This window comes from Oncorhynchus clarkii, chromosome 14 (genome assembly GCF_045791955.1).
Source record: "Oncorhynchus clarkii lewisi isolate Uvic-CL-2024 chromosome 14, UVic_Ocla_1.0, whole genome shotgun sequence".
NCBI lineage: Eukaryota > Metazoa > Chordata > Actinopteri > Salmoniformes > Salmonidae > Oncorhynchus > Oncorhynchus clarkii.
The window spans coordinates 10,633,139-10,654,078 of NC_092160.1; the positions used below are offsets into that span (position 1 = coordinate 10,633,139).

At 41.1% G+C, this 20,940-nt stretch overlaps 2 protein-coding genes across 2 annotated transcripts; one reads left to right on the forward strand and one right to left on the reverse strand.

Annotated features, from left to right (window-relative positions):
- Positions 1 to 9,574, reverse strand: LOC139366255 (sorting nexin-12-like). The gene is made up of 6 exons (XM_071103529.1): positions 9,422 to 9,574; positions 9,014 to 9,288; positions 7,864 to 7,959; positions 7,611 to 7,735; positions 7,332 to 7,430; positions 1 to 586 (listed from the first exon to the last, which is right to left on the reverse strand). The coding sequence occupies exons 2-6, from the start codon at positions 9,176 to 9,178 to the stop codon at positions 508 to 510; spliced, it is 564 nt and encodes a 187-aa protein (XP_070959630.1). The 5' UTR covers positions 9,179 to 9,288; positions 9,422 to 9,574; the 3' UTR covers positions 1 to 507.
- A 653-nt stretch (positions 9,575 to 10,227) lies between these two features.
- On the forward strand, positions 10,228 to 18,290 carry LOC139366256 (forkhead box protein O4-like). Its single transcript, XM_071103530.1, has 3 exons — positions 10,228 to 12,685; positions 12,911 to 14,367; positions 14,590 to 18,290. Exons 1-2 carry the CDS (start codon positions 12,254 to 12,256, stop codon positions 14,336 to 14,338), a joined length of 1,860 nt encoding a protein of 619 aa, XP_070959631.1. The 5' UTR covers positions 10,228 to 12,253; the 3' UTR covers positions 14,339 to 14,367; positions 14,590 to 18,290.
- Positions 18,291 to 20,940: the final 2,650 nt, after the last annotated feature.

Sequence of the window (20,940 nt, forward strand, 5' to 3'; positions counted from 1 at the left end):
TGTTTGGCAAGTCAGGTGGGCCAGGTTTCCCTTTGAAAATCTAGAGATCAATCTCTATAACTAAGAAAAACTAGGGGCTCTCGAATAAGTATTCAGAGCCTTTGCCATTTTTACATGAGAAATTTACACCAAATGCTACTTCACCAAGCAAAATTCATGAGTTAGGAAGCAAACTTCTGTTACTGAAACAACGCAGTATTCTCTAATTTGGTGTTAACTATTACTAATCCTTAGCCTTAATGACTCAGCCTAAAGTCAAGTAGAAAATGTTCTTGTTTCAAAAGGTAGCTTACTAACTCACTCGTTTCATGAATTCACCTTCTCCACCCTCAAACATCTGCTACAAGTTAAATGCTCTGCATGTAAGTATCCTGACAGCTTCCCCAGACATAGATTACAAATAAGATATGTATATATGTACATCATATTTACAGAGCGTTCCAACACAGATGCAGGTGTTAAGGAGGATGTGAGGGGAGGCCCCCTGTGGAAGAGGCAACGTGAGCTCTAGTGATAAAGCCAAACAGCCAGGGGGTGTAGGGGTGGAGGGGGGGCTGAGTAGATCATCATTTTCATCCCCGGGCTGCTATAGAAAGGAAAACAATTCACAGGTAATTCATGGCCTCATTAGAATCTGAACATTAGCTGCCATTTCTACAGTTACCTTTATAGCCTTGCTACACTTTGTAGACCAAGTCTTTAAAAAGTCTAAACAAAAAAAAAGGCACATAGGCTTTACTTGTTGAACAGTAATGTTCTAACATAGTAGCTACTAGGAAGAGAGAGAAAAAAAAGAGTAGGGTCGGTGTGTGTAGGTTAGTTTTAGGCTCCAATGCTATGGCTGGGTTAACAATCTATCAAAGAAAAATAAGTGACATGATTTTAGGGGTATGTTCCATTTGACCCATTAATGACGAAGTATTGGCCGTTTGAAATCAATACTTAAAAAGAAAAATCACGATTGAAAAACTAGTCAGTGATTCATAGGCTGTATCACAACTGGCTGTGATTGGGAGTCCCATTGGGCGGCGCACAATTGGCCCAGCATCGTCCGGGTTAGGTAGTCATTGTGAATAAGAATGTGTTCTTAACCGACTTGCCTAGTTAAAGATAAAATAGAGCAATTGCGTTACCAGTATCGGTGTACTGTATTAGACGCAGACTTTAGGGTGCTGGAGATGAGAGCAGTTGATGTACACTGCTACTTCAATGTATTTTGTCATAAAAAAAAAACTATGGGTGAGATACCAACCATGGTTAGCAAAACAATGAAAAGGTCTGCATGATATACAGTATGTTAGATACCGCCCTCTAGGTCTCACTTAGTGCCCCCTTGAAAGCCTGCATGACTGGTTTGAGTCAAAAGGGGAAGTAACTACGTTCTCTACTAAAGATGAATTGTGAAGATTACCCCATGCATGCAACCAGATCATGCCAACAGTTACACTTGCATTTACGCAGAGAAAATGAACAAAGGAGAACATTGGCCAGGTGCTGATTGAGAAAGTAGAGGTGAAGCGAAGACAGATACAGTGGGGCAAAACATTATTTAGTCAGCCACCAATTGTGCAAGTTCTTCCACTTAAAAAGATGAGGCCTGTAATTTATCATAGGTACACTTCAACTATGACAGACAAAATGAGAAGGAAAAAAAATCCAGAAAATCACATTGTAGGATTTTTAATTAATTAAATTAGCAAATTATGGTGGAAAATAAGTATTCGGTCAATAACAAAAGTTTCTCAATACTTTGTCATATACCCTTTGTTGGCAATGACAGAGGGCAAACGTTTTCTGTAAGTCTTCACAAGGTTTTCACACACTGTTGCTGGTATTTTGGCCCATTCCTCCATGCAGATCTCCTCTAGAGCAGTGATGTTTTGGGGCTGTTGCTGGGCAACACAGACTTTCAACTCCCTCCAAAGATGTTCTACGGGGTTGAGATCTGGAGACTGGCTAGGCCACTCCAGGACCTTGAAATGCTTCTTACGAAGCCACTCCTTCGTTGCCCGGGCGGTGTGTTTGGGATCATTGTCATGCTGAAAGACCTAGCCACGTTTCATCTTCAATGCCCTTGCTGATGGAAGAAGGAAGGTTTCACTCAAAATCTCACGATACATGGCCCCATTCATTCTTTCCTTTACACGGATCAGTCGTTCTTGTCCCTTTGCAGAGAAACAGCCCCAAAGCATGATGTTTCCACCCCCATGCTTCACAGTAGGTATGTTGTTCTTTGGATGCAACTCAGCATTCTTTGTCCTCCAAACACGACGAGTTGAGTTTTTACCAAAAAGTTATATTTTGGTTTCATCTGACCAGATGACATTCTCTCAGTCTTCTTCTGGATCATCCAACTGCTCTCTAGCAAACTTCAGATGGGCCTGGACATGTACTGGCTTAAGCAGGGGGACACGTCTGGCACTGCAGGATTTGAGTCCCTGGCAGCGTAGTGTGTTACTGATGGTAGGCTTTGTTAATTTGGTCCCAGCTCTCTGCAGGTCATTCACTAGGTCCCCCCGTGTGGTTCTGGGATTTTTGCTCACCGTTCTTGTGATCATTTTGACCCCACGGGGTGAGATCTTGCGGGGAGCCCCAGATCCAGGGAGATTATCAGTGTTCTTGTATGTCTTCCCATTTCCTAATAATTGCTCCCACAGTTGATTTCTTCAAACCAAGCTGCAGATTCAGTCTTCCCAGCCTGGTGCAGGTCTACAATTTTGTTTCTGGTGTCCTTTGACAGCTTTTTGGTCTTGGCCATAGTGGAGTTTGGAGTGTGACTGTTTGAGGTTGTGGACAGGTGTCTTTTATACTGATAACAAGTTCAAACAGGTGGCATTAATACAGGTAACGAGTGGAGGACAGAGGAGCCTCTTAAAGAAGAAGTTACAGGTTTGTGAGAGCAAGAAATCTTGCTTGTTTGTAGGTGACCAAATACTTATTTTCCACCCATAATTTGCAAATAAATTCATTAAAAATCCTACAATGTGATTTTCTGGATATTTTTTCTAATGTTGTCTGTCATAGTTGAAGTGTACCTATGATGAAAATTACAGGCCTCTCTCATCCTTTTAAGTGGGAGAACTTGCACAATTGGTGGCTGACTAAATACTTTTTTGTCCCACTGTATGTGCTATACCAAATCTGAGTTGTTTTTTTTGTTTTATGGGGGGGGGGGGGGGGGGGGGGGGGGGGGATTATCACAATGGTATTAGTACGAATAAAAAGCAACCTTACCTTATTCACACCTAAGAAAAGGGGAAAGACATTGTAAGACACAAAAACGTGTGACACAGAACAGTGATTTCAGGTACCTTAAACCACTGAAAAATGTAATCTCTGACATTTCAGAACAACCCTTTCATCCCCCTGCTAAATACACTATTCCTTAATTTTTACATTTAAAATTGATGAAACAAATCACACACATATACACAAGAAATATCATGCAGGTATGTTATGCATAATTATCATATAATTCTACACATTTACACACACACACACAAAAGTATGTGGACAACCCTTCAAATTAGTGGATTTGGCTATTTCAGCCACACCCGTTGCTGACAGGTGTATAAAATCAGCATGACAATGCCCCCGTGCACAAACTGAGGTCCATACAGAAATGTTTTGTCAAGATCAGTGTAGAAGAATTTGACTAGCCTGCACAGAGCCCTGGTCTCAACCCCATCAAACAACTCTGCAATGAATTGGAACACTGACTGCGAGCCTGGCCTAATCACCCAACATCAGTGCCAGACCTCACTAATGCTCTTGTGGCTAAATGGAAGCAAGTCCCTGCAGCAATGTTGAAAAATCTAGTGGAAATTCTTCCCAGAAGAGTGGAGGCTGTTACAGCAGCAAAGGGGGGACCGACTCCATATTAATGCCCATGTTCGACAAGCAGGTGTCCACATACTTTTGTATAGATAGATATGTATATACACACATACACTACCGTTCAAAAGTCTGGGGTCACTTAGAAATATCCTTGTTCTCCATTAAAACATACATGAAATGAGTTTCAAAATGTACAGGAAATATAGTCAAGACATTGACATGGTTATAAATGATTATTTTTAATTTAAATAATAATTGTGTCCTTCAAACTTTGCTTTCGTCAAAGAATTCTCAATTTGCAGCAATTACAGCCTTGCAGACCTTTGGCATTCTAGTTGTCAATTTGTGGAGGTAATCTGAAGAAATTTCACCCCATGCTTCCTGAAGCACCTCCCACAAGTTGGATTGGCTTGATGGGCACGTCATACGGTCAAGCTGCTCCCACAACAGCTCAATAGGGTTGAGATCCGGTGACTGTGCTGGCCACTCCATGATACAGAATACCAACTGACTGCTTCTTCCCGAAAAAGTTATTGCATAGTTGAGCTGTCATTGTCCTGGTCATTGTCCTGTTGTAGGAGGATTGGCTCCAATTAATTGGCTCCAATTAAGCGCCGTCCACAGGGTATGGCATGGCATTGCAAAATGGAGTGATAGCCTTCCTTCTTCAAGATCCCTTTTACCCTGTACAAATCTCCCACTTCACCACCCAAAGACCATCACATTGCCTCCACCATGCTTGACAGATGGCGTCCAGCACTCCTCCAGCATCTTTTCATTTTTTCTGCATCTCACAAATGTTCTTCTTTGTTATCCGAACACCTCAAACTTAGATTTGTCTGTCCATAACACTTTTTTCCCAATCGTCCTCTGTCCAGTGTCTGTTATTTTTCCCATCTTAATCTTTTATTTTTATTGGCCAGTCTGAGATATGGCTTTTTCTTTGCAACTCCGCCTAGAAGGCCAGCATCCAGGATTCGCCTTTTTAAATCAAATTTTATAAGTCACATGTGCCGAACACAACATGTGTTGTGAAATGCTTACAGTGAAATGCTTACTTACGAGCCCCTAACCAACAACGCAGTTCACGGTTGACATTGTGACTGCTGTTTTGTGGGTACTATTTAATGAAGCTGCCAGTTCAGGACTTGTGAGGCGTCCGTTTCTCAAACTAGACACTAATGTACTTGTCCTCTTGCTCAGTTGTGCACCGGGGCCCCCCACTCCTTTCTATTCTGGTTAGAGCCAATTTGCGCTGTTCTGTGAAGGGAGTAGTACACGCCGTTGTACGAGATCTTCAGTTTCTTGGCAATTTCTCAAATGGAACAGCCTTCATTTCTCAGAACAAGAATAGACTGACGAGTTTCAGAAGAAAGGTCTTGTTTCTGGCCATTTTGAGTCTGGAATCGAACCAAATGCTGATGCTCCAGATACTCAACTAGTCTAAAGAAGGACAGTTTTATTTATTCTTTAATGAGAACAGTTTTCAACTGACCTAAGAAAACTGCAAAAGAGTTTTCTAATGATCAATTAGCCTTTTAAAATTATAAACTTGGATTAGCTAACAACATGCCATTGGAACACAGGAGTGATGGTTGCTGATAAATGGGCCTCTGTACATCTATGTAGATGTTCCATTAAAAATAAGCCGTTTCCAGCTACAATAGTCATTTACAACATTAACAATGTCTACACAATATTTCCGACAAACTTGATGTTATTTCAATGGATAATTGTTTTTGCTTTTCTTTTAAAAACTAAGACATTTCTAAGTGACCCCAAACTTATGAACTGTAGTGTAAATACATATACTCTGCATTTGGAAAGTATTCAGACCCCTTGACTTTTTTCACATTTTGTTACATCATAGTCTAATTCTATAATTGATTAAATCGTTTTTTCCTTCTTCCTCAATGTACATACAATACCCCATAATGACAAAGCAAAAATGTTGTATATGTTGGCTAATTTATTATAAATAAACTGAAATCACATTTACATAAGTATTCAGACTTTTTACTCAGTACTTTGACGCACCTTTGGCAGCCTCGAGTCTTCTTGGGTATGACGCTACAAGTTTGACACACCTGTATTTGGGGAGTTTCTTCCATTCTTCTCTGCAGATCCAGGTTGGATGGGGAGCGTTGCTGCACAGCTATTTTCAGGCCTCTCCAGAGGTTTGATCGGGTTCAAGTCCAGGCTCTGGCAGGGCCACTCAAGGACATTGAGACTTGTCCCATTGCCACTTCTGCGTTGTCTTGGCTGTGTGCTTAGGGTTGTTGTCCTATTGGAAGGTGAACCTTCCTGAGCAGGTTTTCATCAAGGATCTCTCTGTACTTTGCTCATTTCATCTTCCCCTCGATCCCAGCTAGTCTCCTAGTCCCCGCCACTGAAAAACATGCCCACAGCATGATGTTGCCACCACCATACTTCACCATAGGGATGGTGCCAGGTTTCCTCCAGACGTGACGCTTGGCATTCAGGCCAAATAGTTCAATCTTGGTTTCATCAGACCAGAGAATCTTGTTTCTCATGGTCGGAGACCTTTAGGCAAACTCCAAGCGGGCTGTCATGTACCTTTTACTGAAGAGTGGCTTCCATCTGGCCACTACCACGAAGGCCTGATTAGTGGAGTGCTGCAGAGATGGTTGTCCTTCTGGAAGGTTCTTCTACAGAGGAAATCTGGAGCTCTGTCAGTGACCATCGGGTTCTTGGTAACCTCCCTGACCATGGCCCTTCTCTCCTGATTGTTCAGTTTGGCTGGGCGCCCAGCTCTACAAAGATTCTTAATGGTTCCAAACTTATTCCATTTAAGAATGACGCCACTGTTCTTGGGGACCTTTAATGCTGCAGACATTTTTTGGTACCCTTCTCCAGATCTGTGTCTTTACACAATCCTGTCTCGGAGCTCTACAAACAATTCCTTTGACCTCATGGCTCGTTTTTTGCTCTGACATGCATTGCTAACTATGGGACCTTATATAGACAGATGTGTGCCTTTCCAAATCATGTCCAATCAATTGAATTTAACACAGGTGGACTCCAATCAAGTTGTAGAAACATCTTAAGGATGATCAATGGAAAGAGGATGCACCGGAGCTCAATTTCGAGTCTCAAAGGAAAGAGTATAAATAACTATGTAAATAAGGTATACGTTTTTTTTTAAATACATCTGCAAAAATGTCTAAAAACCTGTTTTCGATTTGTCATTATGGGCTATTGTCTAAAGATCAATAAGGTTAAAAAAAAATGTAATCCATTTTAGAATAAGGCTGTAACTTAACAAAATTTGGAAAAAGTCAAGGGGTATGAATACTTTTTTTACATTCATATACACACAGTATTTATATTCTTTAATGTAAAAAATAAAATGCTATTCCCTTGCCGGGAGAGATTGATAGAAACCGTTAAGGATCAGCCAGTCCCTCCCACCTACTGCCACCAGCCTCTTCACCACACCCACCCAGTCAGAACCCCAACCATGCCCATCCTACTTGCGTACTTTTCCAGGAATATAGTTCCGGTCAATGGACTCATCTTGAAGGAACATGTGAAGACAGCGCTCATTCTGGGCCAGGGGATGACCTGCAAGTCTGGTGATAGAGGAGAGAGTAGCAGGTTTCAGTTAAATAGCAATCATAGTTGATTATTAGTGGAGTCAAAGGCAGATGGCTGGGAGTTAATTTGATAATGGGCTGGGAGGTCATTTGATAATGACCTGAAATGGAGACACAGCGATACAGAGAGAAATAATATAGACAAACGATACACACCTGTTGATGAACTGCTCCAAGCCTACCCTCCGCTCCTCAATGAAGGACTCCTCAAAGATACCCTCATCTCCTCGGAAGGGCAGCTGTCTTTTTAAAGCTTTCCCAGGGAGAGGGGGCACCACAATCTTTAGAAAGCACACAACTTATCAGTAACTTAGTCACATACAAACTTTAAATGTATTAAACATTTCTGTTTAGATTAGTATTATACCGGTCCGACATGCAAGCAATTAGTTATGCAGTGTGTAACTACCTTACTGTCTCTCTCCAGCTCATTCTTCAGCCACTCAAAATCACTGTACCTTCTCCGCACAACAGAGTCCTTAAGTTTGAAGATGGGAAGATTTGTCTGCATGTGAAAAATATGTATATTAAATCACTACATTAAATGACAGAAATCCAGGAGTGGCATTTCCAGTACAGAATTCACAGTGACACGGTCAGTTTTGTGACACTGGTGTGTGGTGCTGTGTCTAGTGATAATGGATGGTTTATAATGCAACCGCATCTTTAGAGTAGGAAAACACAGAGATTGTTGCATTAATATGTTGAGATTTGTAGTAGTAAGTAAGGGTATACAGTAGATATTTTTATTTATTTTACTAGGCAAGTCAGTTATGAACAAATTGTTATTTACAATGACGGCCTACACCGGCGAAACCCGGACGACACTGTGCGCCGCACTACAGGACTCCCAATCACGGCCGTTTGTGATACAGCCTGGATTCGAACCAGGGTGTCTGTAGTGACGCCTCAAGCACTGAGATGCAGTGCCTTAGACCGCTGTGCCACTCGGGAGCCCAGTACACACTGTGCAAATTGTGTCTATCCCTCAGCACATGTAGTCTCTGTTCAGCATGCCCTAGATCTGGGATTTAAGAGACTAGCCCATGTACAAACAGATCTTTCTAATACCATGAAGGTTTAACACCCTAGTGGCTAGTTGCCTATCTCATAACTAGAGCGTTAGCTGGCCCAGTATTCTCCAATCTTGGTCCTGGGGATTCCAAGGGTGTGCAGGCTTTTATTCTGGGTTGGAGAAAAAGCTTATACATCCTACAGAAATCAACAGAGTTTAATAAAAGAGCTATAGCCCATGCTAGTCACTATGTTATCTGGCAGAAGCACTGCTACCAAACTAACACAGTTATTTCACATACTGGCTATTTGATGTTGGTGGTAGCCATCTTAGTAACGACTGCATCAGGAATTTGTATATAACGATTATTTCAAATGACAAAAAAGTGAAAGACTAAGCATTTGAACAGCAAAAAGTCCAGTCCCTCGAAAAAACCGTCCCACCCATGTTCCCTCATCATACTAGCGTCACCTAAACTAGGCCCTACTAAAATCACCGGCCCCGATTTCAATACTGTAAGCTAGTACAAACCTAGAACACTCACCCGCATTCGCACTTCATAGGTGGTGAATCTGTTCCGGCCAACTCCAATTGTTTGTGGGTCATAAACGTCGATTTCAAGAAAATTGCTTGGGGGGCCATACGCATCTGTGAGATCCTGTGGTTTAGAGTTTAATCGGCGAGTATCTGCAACAGTGGGATCCGACATGTTCGGCTTCAGCTGCGGCTGATCTCAAGACGATACAATTGCGAAGGTTCTTGTTCCGCAGCCAATCGAAACAGAGGAAACGCAAACCCCAAGTATTTACCGGCGTTAACCTTGACCAATTGCAGAAGAGAATGAAACAATTGTGCCAAAATTAAACGAGTGTAAAACAATAATCATACAGACAAAATGTGATTAAAATATTATCAATGAAGAGAACGACTGTTTATAATTTTAAAGTCTTACAAATTTATAGGACGGCCTATTCTGTTGTAAAATAAATAAATAATTGTTTCCAAAATAAAAACTTTCAGGAGTTTAAATCAGACCAGATGTATATTTTTGTTGTACATAGGTCTAGCTCTACTGTGTATTATTATTCTGCTTACATCACGCGCTGCATTCGATAAACACTCCCCAAACAAAGTTATACTCTGAAATACACTGGGAATTGTAGTTCTTGTGCACACTGTCAGATTATTGTTTAAATAAACACACCGTACCATGCTGATTTAGGCTGATCTTAAAAAATCTAATGAAACGTGTTGCATAGAACACATCGAACATTCCTATGCTTTTCTAGGTTGGTACCGATATTCTTGAAAAAATAATATCACACTGAAATGAATCATCTTCACAGATCTTTCTGGACACAAATCATTATTTTTGAATGTCACTGTACAACAATGGCAATTTTAAAGTAACCTGACTACGACCTACTTTTTTATGACAGTATACCGATAGACTGGGACTATTGGTGAAAGTTTGAGTGTCAAATTAAAGAGGGACGCATGTGCTTCAAGACAAGATTGGAGCTGAATAGATCTGTAGCCTAGAAGTCTGTGCTACTTGAGCAATTGAAATATGATTGACCATTGTCGGGTAATTTTCCAGATTTGGTTTAGGTGTGTAGGTGGAGTGTGTACACTTTAGGAAATGTTACACAATCCTGATTTAGGTATTTTAGCTCGACAGCCGTTCGTTGTTTACATTCGTGCTTAAGAAGTCACATGACTGACTGCATTTCCCAGCAGTCCTCACCACGCATGCGCAGTACACGTTTTCTGGCAGTGGTAAACAGACGTCAGAAGGGAGTCTTCGCCTCGAGTCAAAAATAAACAAAAAAAGATATACGATGAATGAATATTTGGACATCCAGAATAGCCACAAGTCAAGCGAAACTAACGAATGAAAGGGGGAGAATTCCAAAGGAAGGTACTGAAGCCTTTTTTCCGACTTTTGAAAGGATTTTAAACTCCGAAATAACTGGAGTTAGCCAGCAGCTAACTTTAAGTGGCTATCACGCTATTTTAAAAACTACGTTTGGTGTGTGGAGTCGAGCCGAGGTGGGAGAGCCTAAACTCCAAGAACCCGTGGATTACGAACCGTGCTTTAAATTGGCCACAAGACGCGGACTGATCCAATTTTAGGCACACTCTGAAGGTTTGTGCTCGCGCGAGCATCGTGTGCTGCTGCGTGTCAAGAAACATGGCAGATGGTGACACGCGCTTGCCCGCAATGTGGAGGAGCGTGAAAACTTGAATCAGAAAACCACGGACTTTCTGATCCATTTGTTTCTTCTAATTTTGTTTTACAGACCACCATGATCAAACTGTTCAGTAAGGTTTTGCGCTCAACATTTTATTTTTGTCAGTCGACTAAAATTACTTAGTACTGTAGCCAAAGAAGCGACAGCCAGCATAACATTACTGTTTTGACATCAGAAGGAAACGTGTCATTGCTTAGATAATCAAATATTGCAGATTTTTTTTACTTTGAGTATTTTATTGCAAGCTCCATGAATCCAGATTTTGTGTTCACTCTAAGTAATATTGTTTCACGGGAGCAGTGACAGTTAGATGTATGTTGAAATCAAAAAGTTGTTGTTTACTAAATTGCTTTGAATTTTGATATCAATGTTCAAACTAATATTATATCAACTCCAGTATTCTATTAAAGCGGGAGGTTATTTCTACGTGCGAAGGAGCGAGACAGCACGTTGTTTACAAGTGCAGACGGGGGCACCGCAAACCTAGTCGGCTCTTTTGTAACAGAGACCCACTGTGGTCATCCTCATTTGTGGGTTATTTGAAAAGTATATGTGTTTGAGGGTAACTTTTATGTTATAATGTTAAAGCTAAAAGCAAGACGCGAAATAAGTCAGTTCAATTTATAGTGTTGTGAGAGCAATACCTTTATAGCTAACGTTACTTTTACCTTCATAAACATCGAATATATTTACATTTTCCACAACAAACCACCGAGACAAACGTTTATATATATATATATATATATATTTTTTTTTAAAGTATATACCCCACAGTAACACGTTATGTGGGCCATCAATTGTATTGGTCTCTGATTTAAATCCAGATGTTTTGGTGTGCATTCCTCCCCGAGTTCTCTTTGTTCTTTTATACAAACAAAGGAACCGTCATCCCAGCCCTCCTCTGCTCCATGTAAATCGGAAGGTTTATGATAGTTACTATTAAAGGGATTATTTGGGTCCCCTAATCTCCAATCTCAGGATTAACACCGCTATACTGGTGTATCCAGATTATTGTTTCTCTCTTCTACTAGTCCCCTTAATAGAGAATGGAACATAGCGTTTTTGTGTAGATAGTTGAAGTTTATATAGAACTTTTGGTTATACAATAATTACATTAGACAATATAGTCTAATTTTGAACATAGACCCCTTCTTAGATAAGAATAGGCCTACATTTTGGTGTGCCTATTACAAATACATGTCCCCAGATTACATTTTACATTAGTCATTTAGCGGATGCACTTATCCAGAGCGGTTTAGAGGAGCAACTAGGGTTAAGTGCCTTGCTCAAGGGCACATCAACAGATTGTTCACATAGTCGTCTCAGGGATTCAAGCCTTCAGTTACTTGCCCAACGCTCTTCACCACTAGGCTACCTGCGACCCTACAAAAATACAATATTGTTATTTTGATTTTTAAAAACATTTTGTTTCAATATCTGTCTCACTATTATTTACCTTGACAATTTATTTTATGTATCATCTCTTAGTTGTCTACATTTAGGATAGTTGTAGCAAACAAAACTTTACAATGGAGGGTTTGACGGTACACACGATTGACCCAGATTTTGAGCCGCAAAGCAGACCTAGGTCGTGCACATGGCCGCTCCCCAGACCCGACATCTCAGCTGTCAAACCGGAGGGGGCGGACGGCCCTGAATCTTCTGCGGGAACCCCGCCCGCCGACGACGATAAGCAGGAGCAACAGCAAATCATATCCGAGCCTGAGAAAGTTGTGGTCACAGAGGGAGGAGTCGTAGCCGGAGTAGGTGGAGCCACACCCCGAAAGGGATCATCCCGGCGCAATGCATGGGGGAACCAGTCTTACGCGGACCTGATTAGTCAGGCTATTGAGAACTCTCCAGAGAAGCGTCTAACCTTGGCACAGATATATGACTGGATGGTGAAAACTGTGCCTTACTTCAAAGATAAAGGAGATAGCAACAGCTCAGCAGGGTGGAAGGTAAAAAAACATGCTAATCATTATTGTTATTCACATTGTTAGAACCATGTTATACAGCCAATTTGCTGTGAACACATGATACATTATTACACTGCATTAATTAGTGAATAATGGAAGTTATTGCTTGAAATCTATCGTCAAACCAAGTTGAATGTTTTCTGAAAATTTAACAAGGCACCAATCTTAAAACCCCTTTTCTTGCGCTCACCCTTTCTTCTAACTCAGAATTCAATTCGCCACAACTTATCACTCCACAACAAGTTCCTGCGAGTTCACAATGAGTCCACAGGCAAGAGTTCTTGGTGGATGCTTAACCCAGAGGGGGGCAAGACTGGGAAAGCCCCCCGTCGCCGTGCTGCCTCCATGGACAACAGCAGCAAACTGCTGAAAAGCCGGATGCGAGCCAAGCAGACCAAGAAGGCAGCAGCAGGCCTGGGCGGGACCACTGGGGGAGATGGCGACGGGGGCGCAGACAGTCCCAACTCCTCCCAGCAGTTCCCCAAATGGGGGGTAAACAGCGGCAGCCCCTCATCCCGTGGTAGCCTAGACGAACCTGACATGTGGACCAGCTTCCGCCCACGCACCAGCTCCAATGCCAGCACCCTGAGTGGCCGGCTGTCCCCCATCGGCCCTGGGCAGGAGGATGAGGATGACCTGCCTGAGGAAGGTCTACTGGGCTACTCCACGGGCAACCTGCCCCCCACCCTCACTGAGACACTAATGGAGGAGCTGGACCTGATCGATGGCCTGACACTGATGACCGAGCAGCAGGGAGGGGCTAGTCCCAGCACAGCCCCACCGGCTCCCCCCACCCCTCTGCCCTCTGCCTCAACACTGCTTCCCCGGGGCTCCGGGTTCCCCTCCTTCCGTCAGCTACAGCCATCCAACATCTCCCAGGCCCCCAACCAGACTGGGGGACAGTCCTCAGGCACACAATGTGGCAACAATAACAACTCCAAACCATTAAACTATGGTAACTCTCTCTTTAACCCCATGCCCAGCCCTGGCTCCCGTGGGACTGGTCTCTATGGCACTCATGTTCCCTCCAGCTTGGAGGCGTTGCTCACCTCGGACTCCCCGCCTCCCAGTGATTTCATGATGACCCAGGAGGACCCCCTTATGCCCAGTCCAGGTGTAGCGGGGATGATGGGCATGGGGGGGCCCATGGTGGGAGGGCGGCCCAAACCAAACCAGCTGTTGCTGGGGAAGGGTCTTGAGCCAAACACTGTGGCATCCATGAGGATGCAGTCCCAGCTCCAACAGCAGCACTCTCAGCTGAGCCTGGGCATGATCCTGTCAGGCATGGCCCAAGACTCTCCACAGCTCTCAGCCCTCAAAGCTCAGCATGCACAGCTGCCAGGTTTGGGGCCTCACCACGGAGGGGGCCTATCCAATATAGGAGGAGGTCTGCCAGGGATGGGCCAGTTCGGAACGCCGAGCTCCTTCCTACCAAGTCAAGACCGCTTGCCCACCGACTTGGACATTGAGATGTTCACAGAGAACTTGGACTGTGACGTGGACTACATCATCAACAGTGACCTCATGGATGGAGAGGGCATTGATTTCAACTTTGACCCCATAGTGCCAGGTGGGCAAAGCTACTCTGGCCCTGCAACTACGCAGAGCGCCGCCCACAACTGGGTACCCAGCTAACTTCTCAGCAACCTTGCAGTGTTAGCCAGGTATGCTGAAATTATACTTTCAGATTCTAACCTCTCAGTAGTTTTGCACTCCACAACTAAACCACCCTTTTCTTTACCCATTGCTTTCTTTATCCTCTTCATGATTACCCTTGTTTCCCTCTCACCCTCACTCACTTCCTGTATCCACTGCTTTGTTCTGGAGATTAATCAAGAACATCATGAACTACAATTTGAACATTTGCCTTTTACTTGTTGTTGCAGGTAAGGATCCCCAATCACACACAAACTCAACGACACCTTCAACAAAAAACACACCTGGTGCAATCATTCCTAATCCTTATCTCCCTATTGGCTGAAGATCCAATTCCGAAGCAATTTTTTAAACCTTTGTGCTTGTACTTTTGATGAAACCTGACCTCAGACATCCATGTCACGGGCCATCCATGTCCCTCCCCCTAGTAACAGTTGCAACTTTTGGGGACTTTGCCGTATTTTTATGAGTGTTTGAGAAAAGTATGACAGAATTTATTTGGAGTGAAAAGATGAAGCACAACTAACATCTCTTAAGTTAATATCACAATGACTATTATTACTATACCAAAGTAGTTTTAGGATTGATATGGTACACTTCCTTGATGTCTTTGATATTGAAGGTTAAATGGACAGTGCACACAGGAAGAAATTGCCAGTTTTCATATAAATTGTAGGTGGTTAACTATTACCGACAACCGCCAACTTGGACATGAAATGACGCTGCTGCATCTTTATCTATGGAGGGAATGAAGTTCCAACACACTCCTCTGGACTTTCCTTAATTCAAATATTGAGAAGATGACACGAGCAAAGGCTGATGATGTTAAGTCATTGGATGAGACCAAGTTGAAGATATATGATTTTACATTGGACTCCGCATGTTGACCCAACGTAGTCTAAAATTTGGTCGCTTGGTGGTACGAAACATGTGCTTCTGTTTCTTTTTCATTGACGAGACCGGAGCTGCAAAGTAACTACGAGTTATGTCAGTAGTCATTTAACAGTACAGGGTATGTGATATGCATTTACCGCTTGGCATTCATGGCTCCGCTCAGTGTGTGCTAAAGGGCAGGGTAGAAAACACTTTGGTGGAGTTTTTTATTTTCTTGATGTGCAGTTACACTAACAATGTGAAGAAAAGTGATTTGTGAGCTTTTTACAGGGGGCATTCAAAGGTAATTGTATTTGCCAACAAATGATTTGGTTGACAAAGTGTTATATCATTGAAAGCAGTTTTTCTCCACTGCTTTAAGGGCCGTTTGAAGGTTTTACGGAACTGGGTTGTGTTCCAAGGCACTTGGGAGTATTCTTGTCATGTGGCTCCTGTACTCTAATGGCAAAATAAGAGACTAAACCAAGTTCGGTTGAATCATTTCATCAAGAAAAGAGGCAAGGTTGTATACATGCTATGTAAATAGACATGTCATGCTATGCAGATCAATCAGGAGAATTCAAAAGAAATCTTGAAGGAAATTGTTAAGATCTCCTCTTGAAGGGTTTTGCATGTAATGTTTTCCTGCGATGTTCTATCCCTTAAAGTAAGGGAAACTGGGGCTTCACGTGGAAATAGTTTCTCACTGATAACTTTGTTATACATCTTTTTTTTCATTAAATTAATACAACATGTGAGAAGTAAAATATTTGACTAGTTTAATATACAATTTAGATGGAGGTTATATGTGAAATATTAACATATATGAATATATTTCTATTACTAATCGGACGTTATGGAGAAAAACAATTTCAGATCATTTTGAACGGTCATTTTCTATATATTCTTTTATTTTTTGTAAAAGATGAGATGCATGTAGATTTTATACATAACCAAAAGAACACTAAGAATTACTTGGCAGATAGGGGGTGCTTGGGACAAAAAAAAACATTTTAGTGTAGATAAGCTTCGCAAGTGGAGCCAAAGAAAGAAAGAAAGAATAATAACTTGATTTTCCAAATTGACTTGCCACTTAGTTAATTTGACTTGATTATTGTGAAATTTAAATCCAAGTAAAAACCTGCACATGTTATTTACACAATGGAGGACATTTTGCTTACAGCAGTGATGCTGAATTCACATCTCAGATGATGTGGCGATCAAATCTCAGGGTCATTCAAAAATAATAATAATGGAAACATCTTCCTTAAGTGAGTCATCAGATAATCATCAGAATTACATTTATTTTAGGTGAATTTATATGTTAAAATACAAGACTGGAAACCAACAGCCCCTCGTGTTTTGCCATTTTCTTGATCGCGAGGCATCCTTGACACAAGGGTCTTTGAACCATACCACTCGCAATTTAACACTTAAAAATATAAATTCGAATTTTACTTTCTAAGATGGAAATAAACAAGATATCTTTAGTCATGTATATCATAACAATAGTCTTGTTTGAGGTTGTTAAACTGCCAATATTGAACACTATAGCATGTTATTCAATAGCAAGATGCACCATGTCATTTTTCATGTTTTTTTTCCTTTTGAAGATGAGTTTTGTGTTAAGAGGAAGTTTGTATTTAAATACTTGATCACGACAGAAGAAAAGGTTTCATTTATTGTAAATGTGTTTTGTGTTGACCAGTTTTTCATCTGAAATGCATCCTAGATGGAGTTTGACATCCATTATTGATCATTTCACTGTAACCATGTGAATACTTTAGCTTTTCATTTGTATAAAGCACTCTCTTTCTCACAAATTTTTCTATTGACCGGTGCTAGTTGTCATTTATGACATACCCTAAGAGGGCCATAATGCAATGGGTGCATATTTAGATTATTTCAGGGCCTTGAATCATTTGTATGCAGCACAAGGATATTTTGAGTGAGGTTGTGATTAGTTAAATCTGAAATATGTAACTTTTCTGGCAACCTGACAAAATTGTCGTCATTGTCATTGTAAGCAAGTCTAAGAAGCGGTAGATCTGTTCTATGTGCACTATTTCTATGCTTCTTGTTTTTAAGTTTAATTTTTGTCTTTTACTTTTGATTTTATACACCATCTGAAAATATAATTTTTGGTTCTGGAAAATATATTTCACAGTGGTTTAGATGGTACAATAATTCTCTACACTATGCGTGATTGTTTTGTCACATAAACTGAAATTAGGCAAGCTATTAGAATTTTAGCAACCAGGAAATGGCGGAGCGATTTCTGCATAGTGCATCTTTCAAGAAACAAACCTTTTATTTTTCTGTATTGTGATCCCCAAACGTTGTCACTTACAAATAGTTTTGAAATTAAAGTGAATACCATGTAGTTTGAGATATTTTAGTAATGATGTATGAAATGTAAGCAAAAGGCAATTAATTTACTGGTCCCATTGATGTACAACAAATCAACTTGGTTGCTGTGATGGATTCCACAGGGTCATACTATTGTTACCATTATCGTCCGAGTCTTTTGAGACATGTCTTCTGCTTATGCATCTTAGGATGGGTGTGTGTTTGATAGGACTGTATGAAAGTGAATGTGTCAGTGTTGGACAGTAGTGTAACTTGTGTGTTGGTGGCTGTTTGTAAAAGCACAGGGTATAGAGGACATCCTTCTCATAGACTTTATTTGCTCGGTCATGCCTTGAGTAATCTGCTGGAGTTTCAGCCACTGTCACCTACAATTTATGGGCTTTTTACTTTGTATCCCCTAGTCCCTGTAATATTTCCTCTCAATATGTTTCTTACATTTCTTTAATACTAATTTTCTTATAATAAAAGTAGCAGTTAGTAATTTTCTTATTTCTTATAAAAAATGGCCCCACTTTTTGATAGTACAGCATTTTAGTATGTGGACAGGGTTGAGTAAGTATTTTCTTTTTAAGGGGGGGAAGGGGGTCAGGGGTTGATAAGTTGTGCATAGCCAATATGGGTTGATTTACTTTGATTTGTTTTGGTCTTATCACTACAGGAGGACATTTGAATAAAATGTTTTTAAAAATCCCATATGTTGATCACAAATGATTTATCTCATGATCACTACATAACAAAAGTTGTTTTGTCGAGATCACGAGATAATCAAAAGTACCACACATCATCCATTCCTTTGTTCAGATGCACGATAACCACCATTGAGGAGCCCTGTGGCTGCATTTAAGCCCTGAACGATGTCTGACAGGCAGCACTGTCTCTAGGCTGCGCGCCACCCCCAAGACCACAGCCAATCGCATGCAAGGAACAACACGGCTAACTTGGCCAGTCTTGTGAGCTAGCTAAGTAGTCTTATTAGCTAGCTAGCTTGTTATCTATGCAGGTTGTTAGCATGCATAACTGATGTGTATCATTTTAAGGGACACATTTACAGTGTGTGAGCTCCATTCCTAACAGGCTGATCAGATGCAATTTCAGCCTCAGAGGCTGATAAGTCAGGATGCTGCCTTGTAGGCTGTTTCATAGGTAAAGCTCCTTGCAGGCAGATTAGCTGTCAAGGTGCTTTATAGGCAAATTAATATCTGATCCAGGGGCTGAGCTCTATTCCTGGCAGGCTGATGAGATTCAATAGCAGCCTTAGAGGCTGATAAAACAGGATGTTGCCTTGTAGGCTGTTTCAAAGGAAGGCTCCTTGCAGACAGCCAACAAGGCAGCATCCTGATTTATCACTCTCTGAGGCTGCTATTGAATCTGATTAAGCTCTGAGGCTGAAATTAAATCTGATCAGCCTGTCAGGAATGGAGCTCACCCACTGTAAATGTTTATTATCCATAAAACATGAAGTGTCCCTTTACAATTATACACATCAGTTATGCAAGCTAACAATCAGCATAGATTTTTATTTTTATTTTTACGAGCTAGCTAGCTCGCTCACAATACTAGCAAAGTTAGCTGCGTTGTTGCTCGCATCCGATTGGCTGTGGTCTTGAGATTGGCACAGCCTGGGAGACGGCACAGCCTGTCAGGCATCGTTCAGGGCTTAAATGCCCTAAGAAAACTTAAAGGAAAATTCCACCTAAAAACTATATTTTGGTATTTGTTTCATTAGTCCATTGTGGACATAGTCCAAAATGTTTTGCTTGTCAGCAATCGTTTTAAGATATGTAACTTTCAAAATAGAGAAATCATTATATTTTGCATCATACAGGATGATTTCTGTATTTTGAAAGTTACATCTTGAAAATGTCATTGCTGACAAGCAAAACATTTCTGGATGTAGTTTTCCTTTAAAACATATGCGCTGATCCACCGTGGGCTCTGCCGCTTCAACCATACTGTCAATCATTAATAGGTCCACTCCTATTTATAGAGTTTCTCGTGATCTCGACAAAACAACCTTTGTTATGTCATGATCATGAGATAAATATGTTGTGATCTCAACATAACGAGGGGAAAAAAATTAATTATTGATATGTCTGCTCTCTGGACATCCATATATTTCTCTTCCAATCGTACTTTACATGTTGTAAAGTCAGCCAGAGATAACGTTGGAACACGGTTCTGGAAAGTGGAAATAAACTTTAAACTCTGTTTAACTCATTTAGCCAATTAAATATTTTATTTCAACATGTCATTGGTTCACTAATATTCACATGTATATTGTTCATGAACTTAATGGTATCAAAGAACATAACATTGGGATGTAATTTTTAAAACGTTTTAACATTGATTCACAATGCTTAATATCTGCCACTAGAGGGAGTACGTGTATAGAAAAAGGATTCTCAGACGCAAGTCCAACACTTCTGTGAGACTAATGGATTAACATATGTTATCCAATAGCAGCTACCATGTTTTAATCATGTCACGAGGGAGGGAGGCCTTTCAAAGTAATTACAGATGTATGTAGGACATTACCTTATGAATTAATTCAGGCCTCTGTTGCAACCTGTTGGCCTATGTCCTAAGAATTAGAGAATGGGAGCAAGTGAGGACTGGTGGGACTGGAATGGAGAATAAGAACAAAAGCTGAACCCAATTCCTTCATCTTTCATGCTGTCATTTATCATAGCTGGAATCAGTTAGCCCCTTAAAAGAAATCATACTGACTGTGCTCTATTTTAGTGACAATTTAAATGAAATCAAAGTATTTTTGCCAACTATTAGCAATATGCATGAGCACAACTGCTTGTTTGTTTCATATTGCACAACAACATGATAGGTTAAATGTGGATTTCTCAGTAAAGTGATCACGGGGGTGAGGGATAAGAAGGGAACTTGGCCTACGGTCAGGGATCCGTGATGAGTTGATTGCAGACATGCTCAAATCACCCTGCCATCTGTCTTCGGTCTCAGATGCTGTTATGGATCCAGGCTAGCCTCACCCTTACTCTGCCTCAATGACATAAGACAACCATCTTTTTAACTGCAAGGACCTTCTCCTCCCTTTATTTCATATTTTTGTAAATATGCTTCAATGATATAGTGAGTATACAAAATATTAAGAACATCTGCTATTTCCATGACATAGACTGACCAGGTTACAGCTATTATTGGCATCACTTGTTAAATCCACTTCAAATCAGTGTAGATGAATGGGAGGAGAAAAGTCCAAGGATTTTTAAGCCTTGAGACATGGACTGTGTATGTGTGCCATTCAGAGGGTGAATGAGCAAGATAAAATTGAACGGGATATGGTAGTAGGTGCCCGGCTCGCCGGT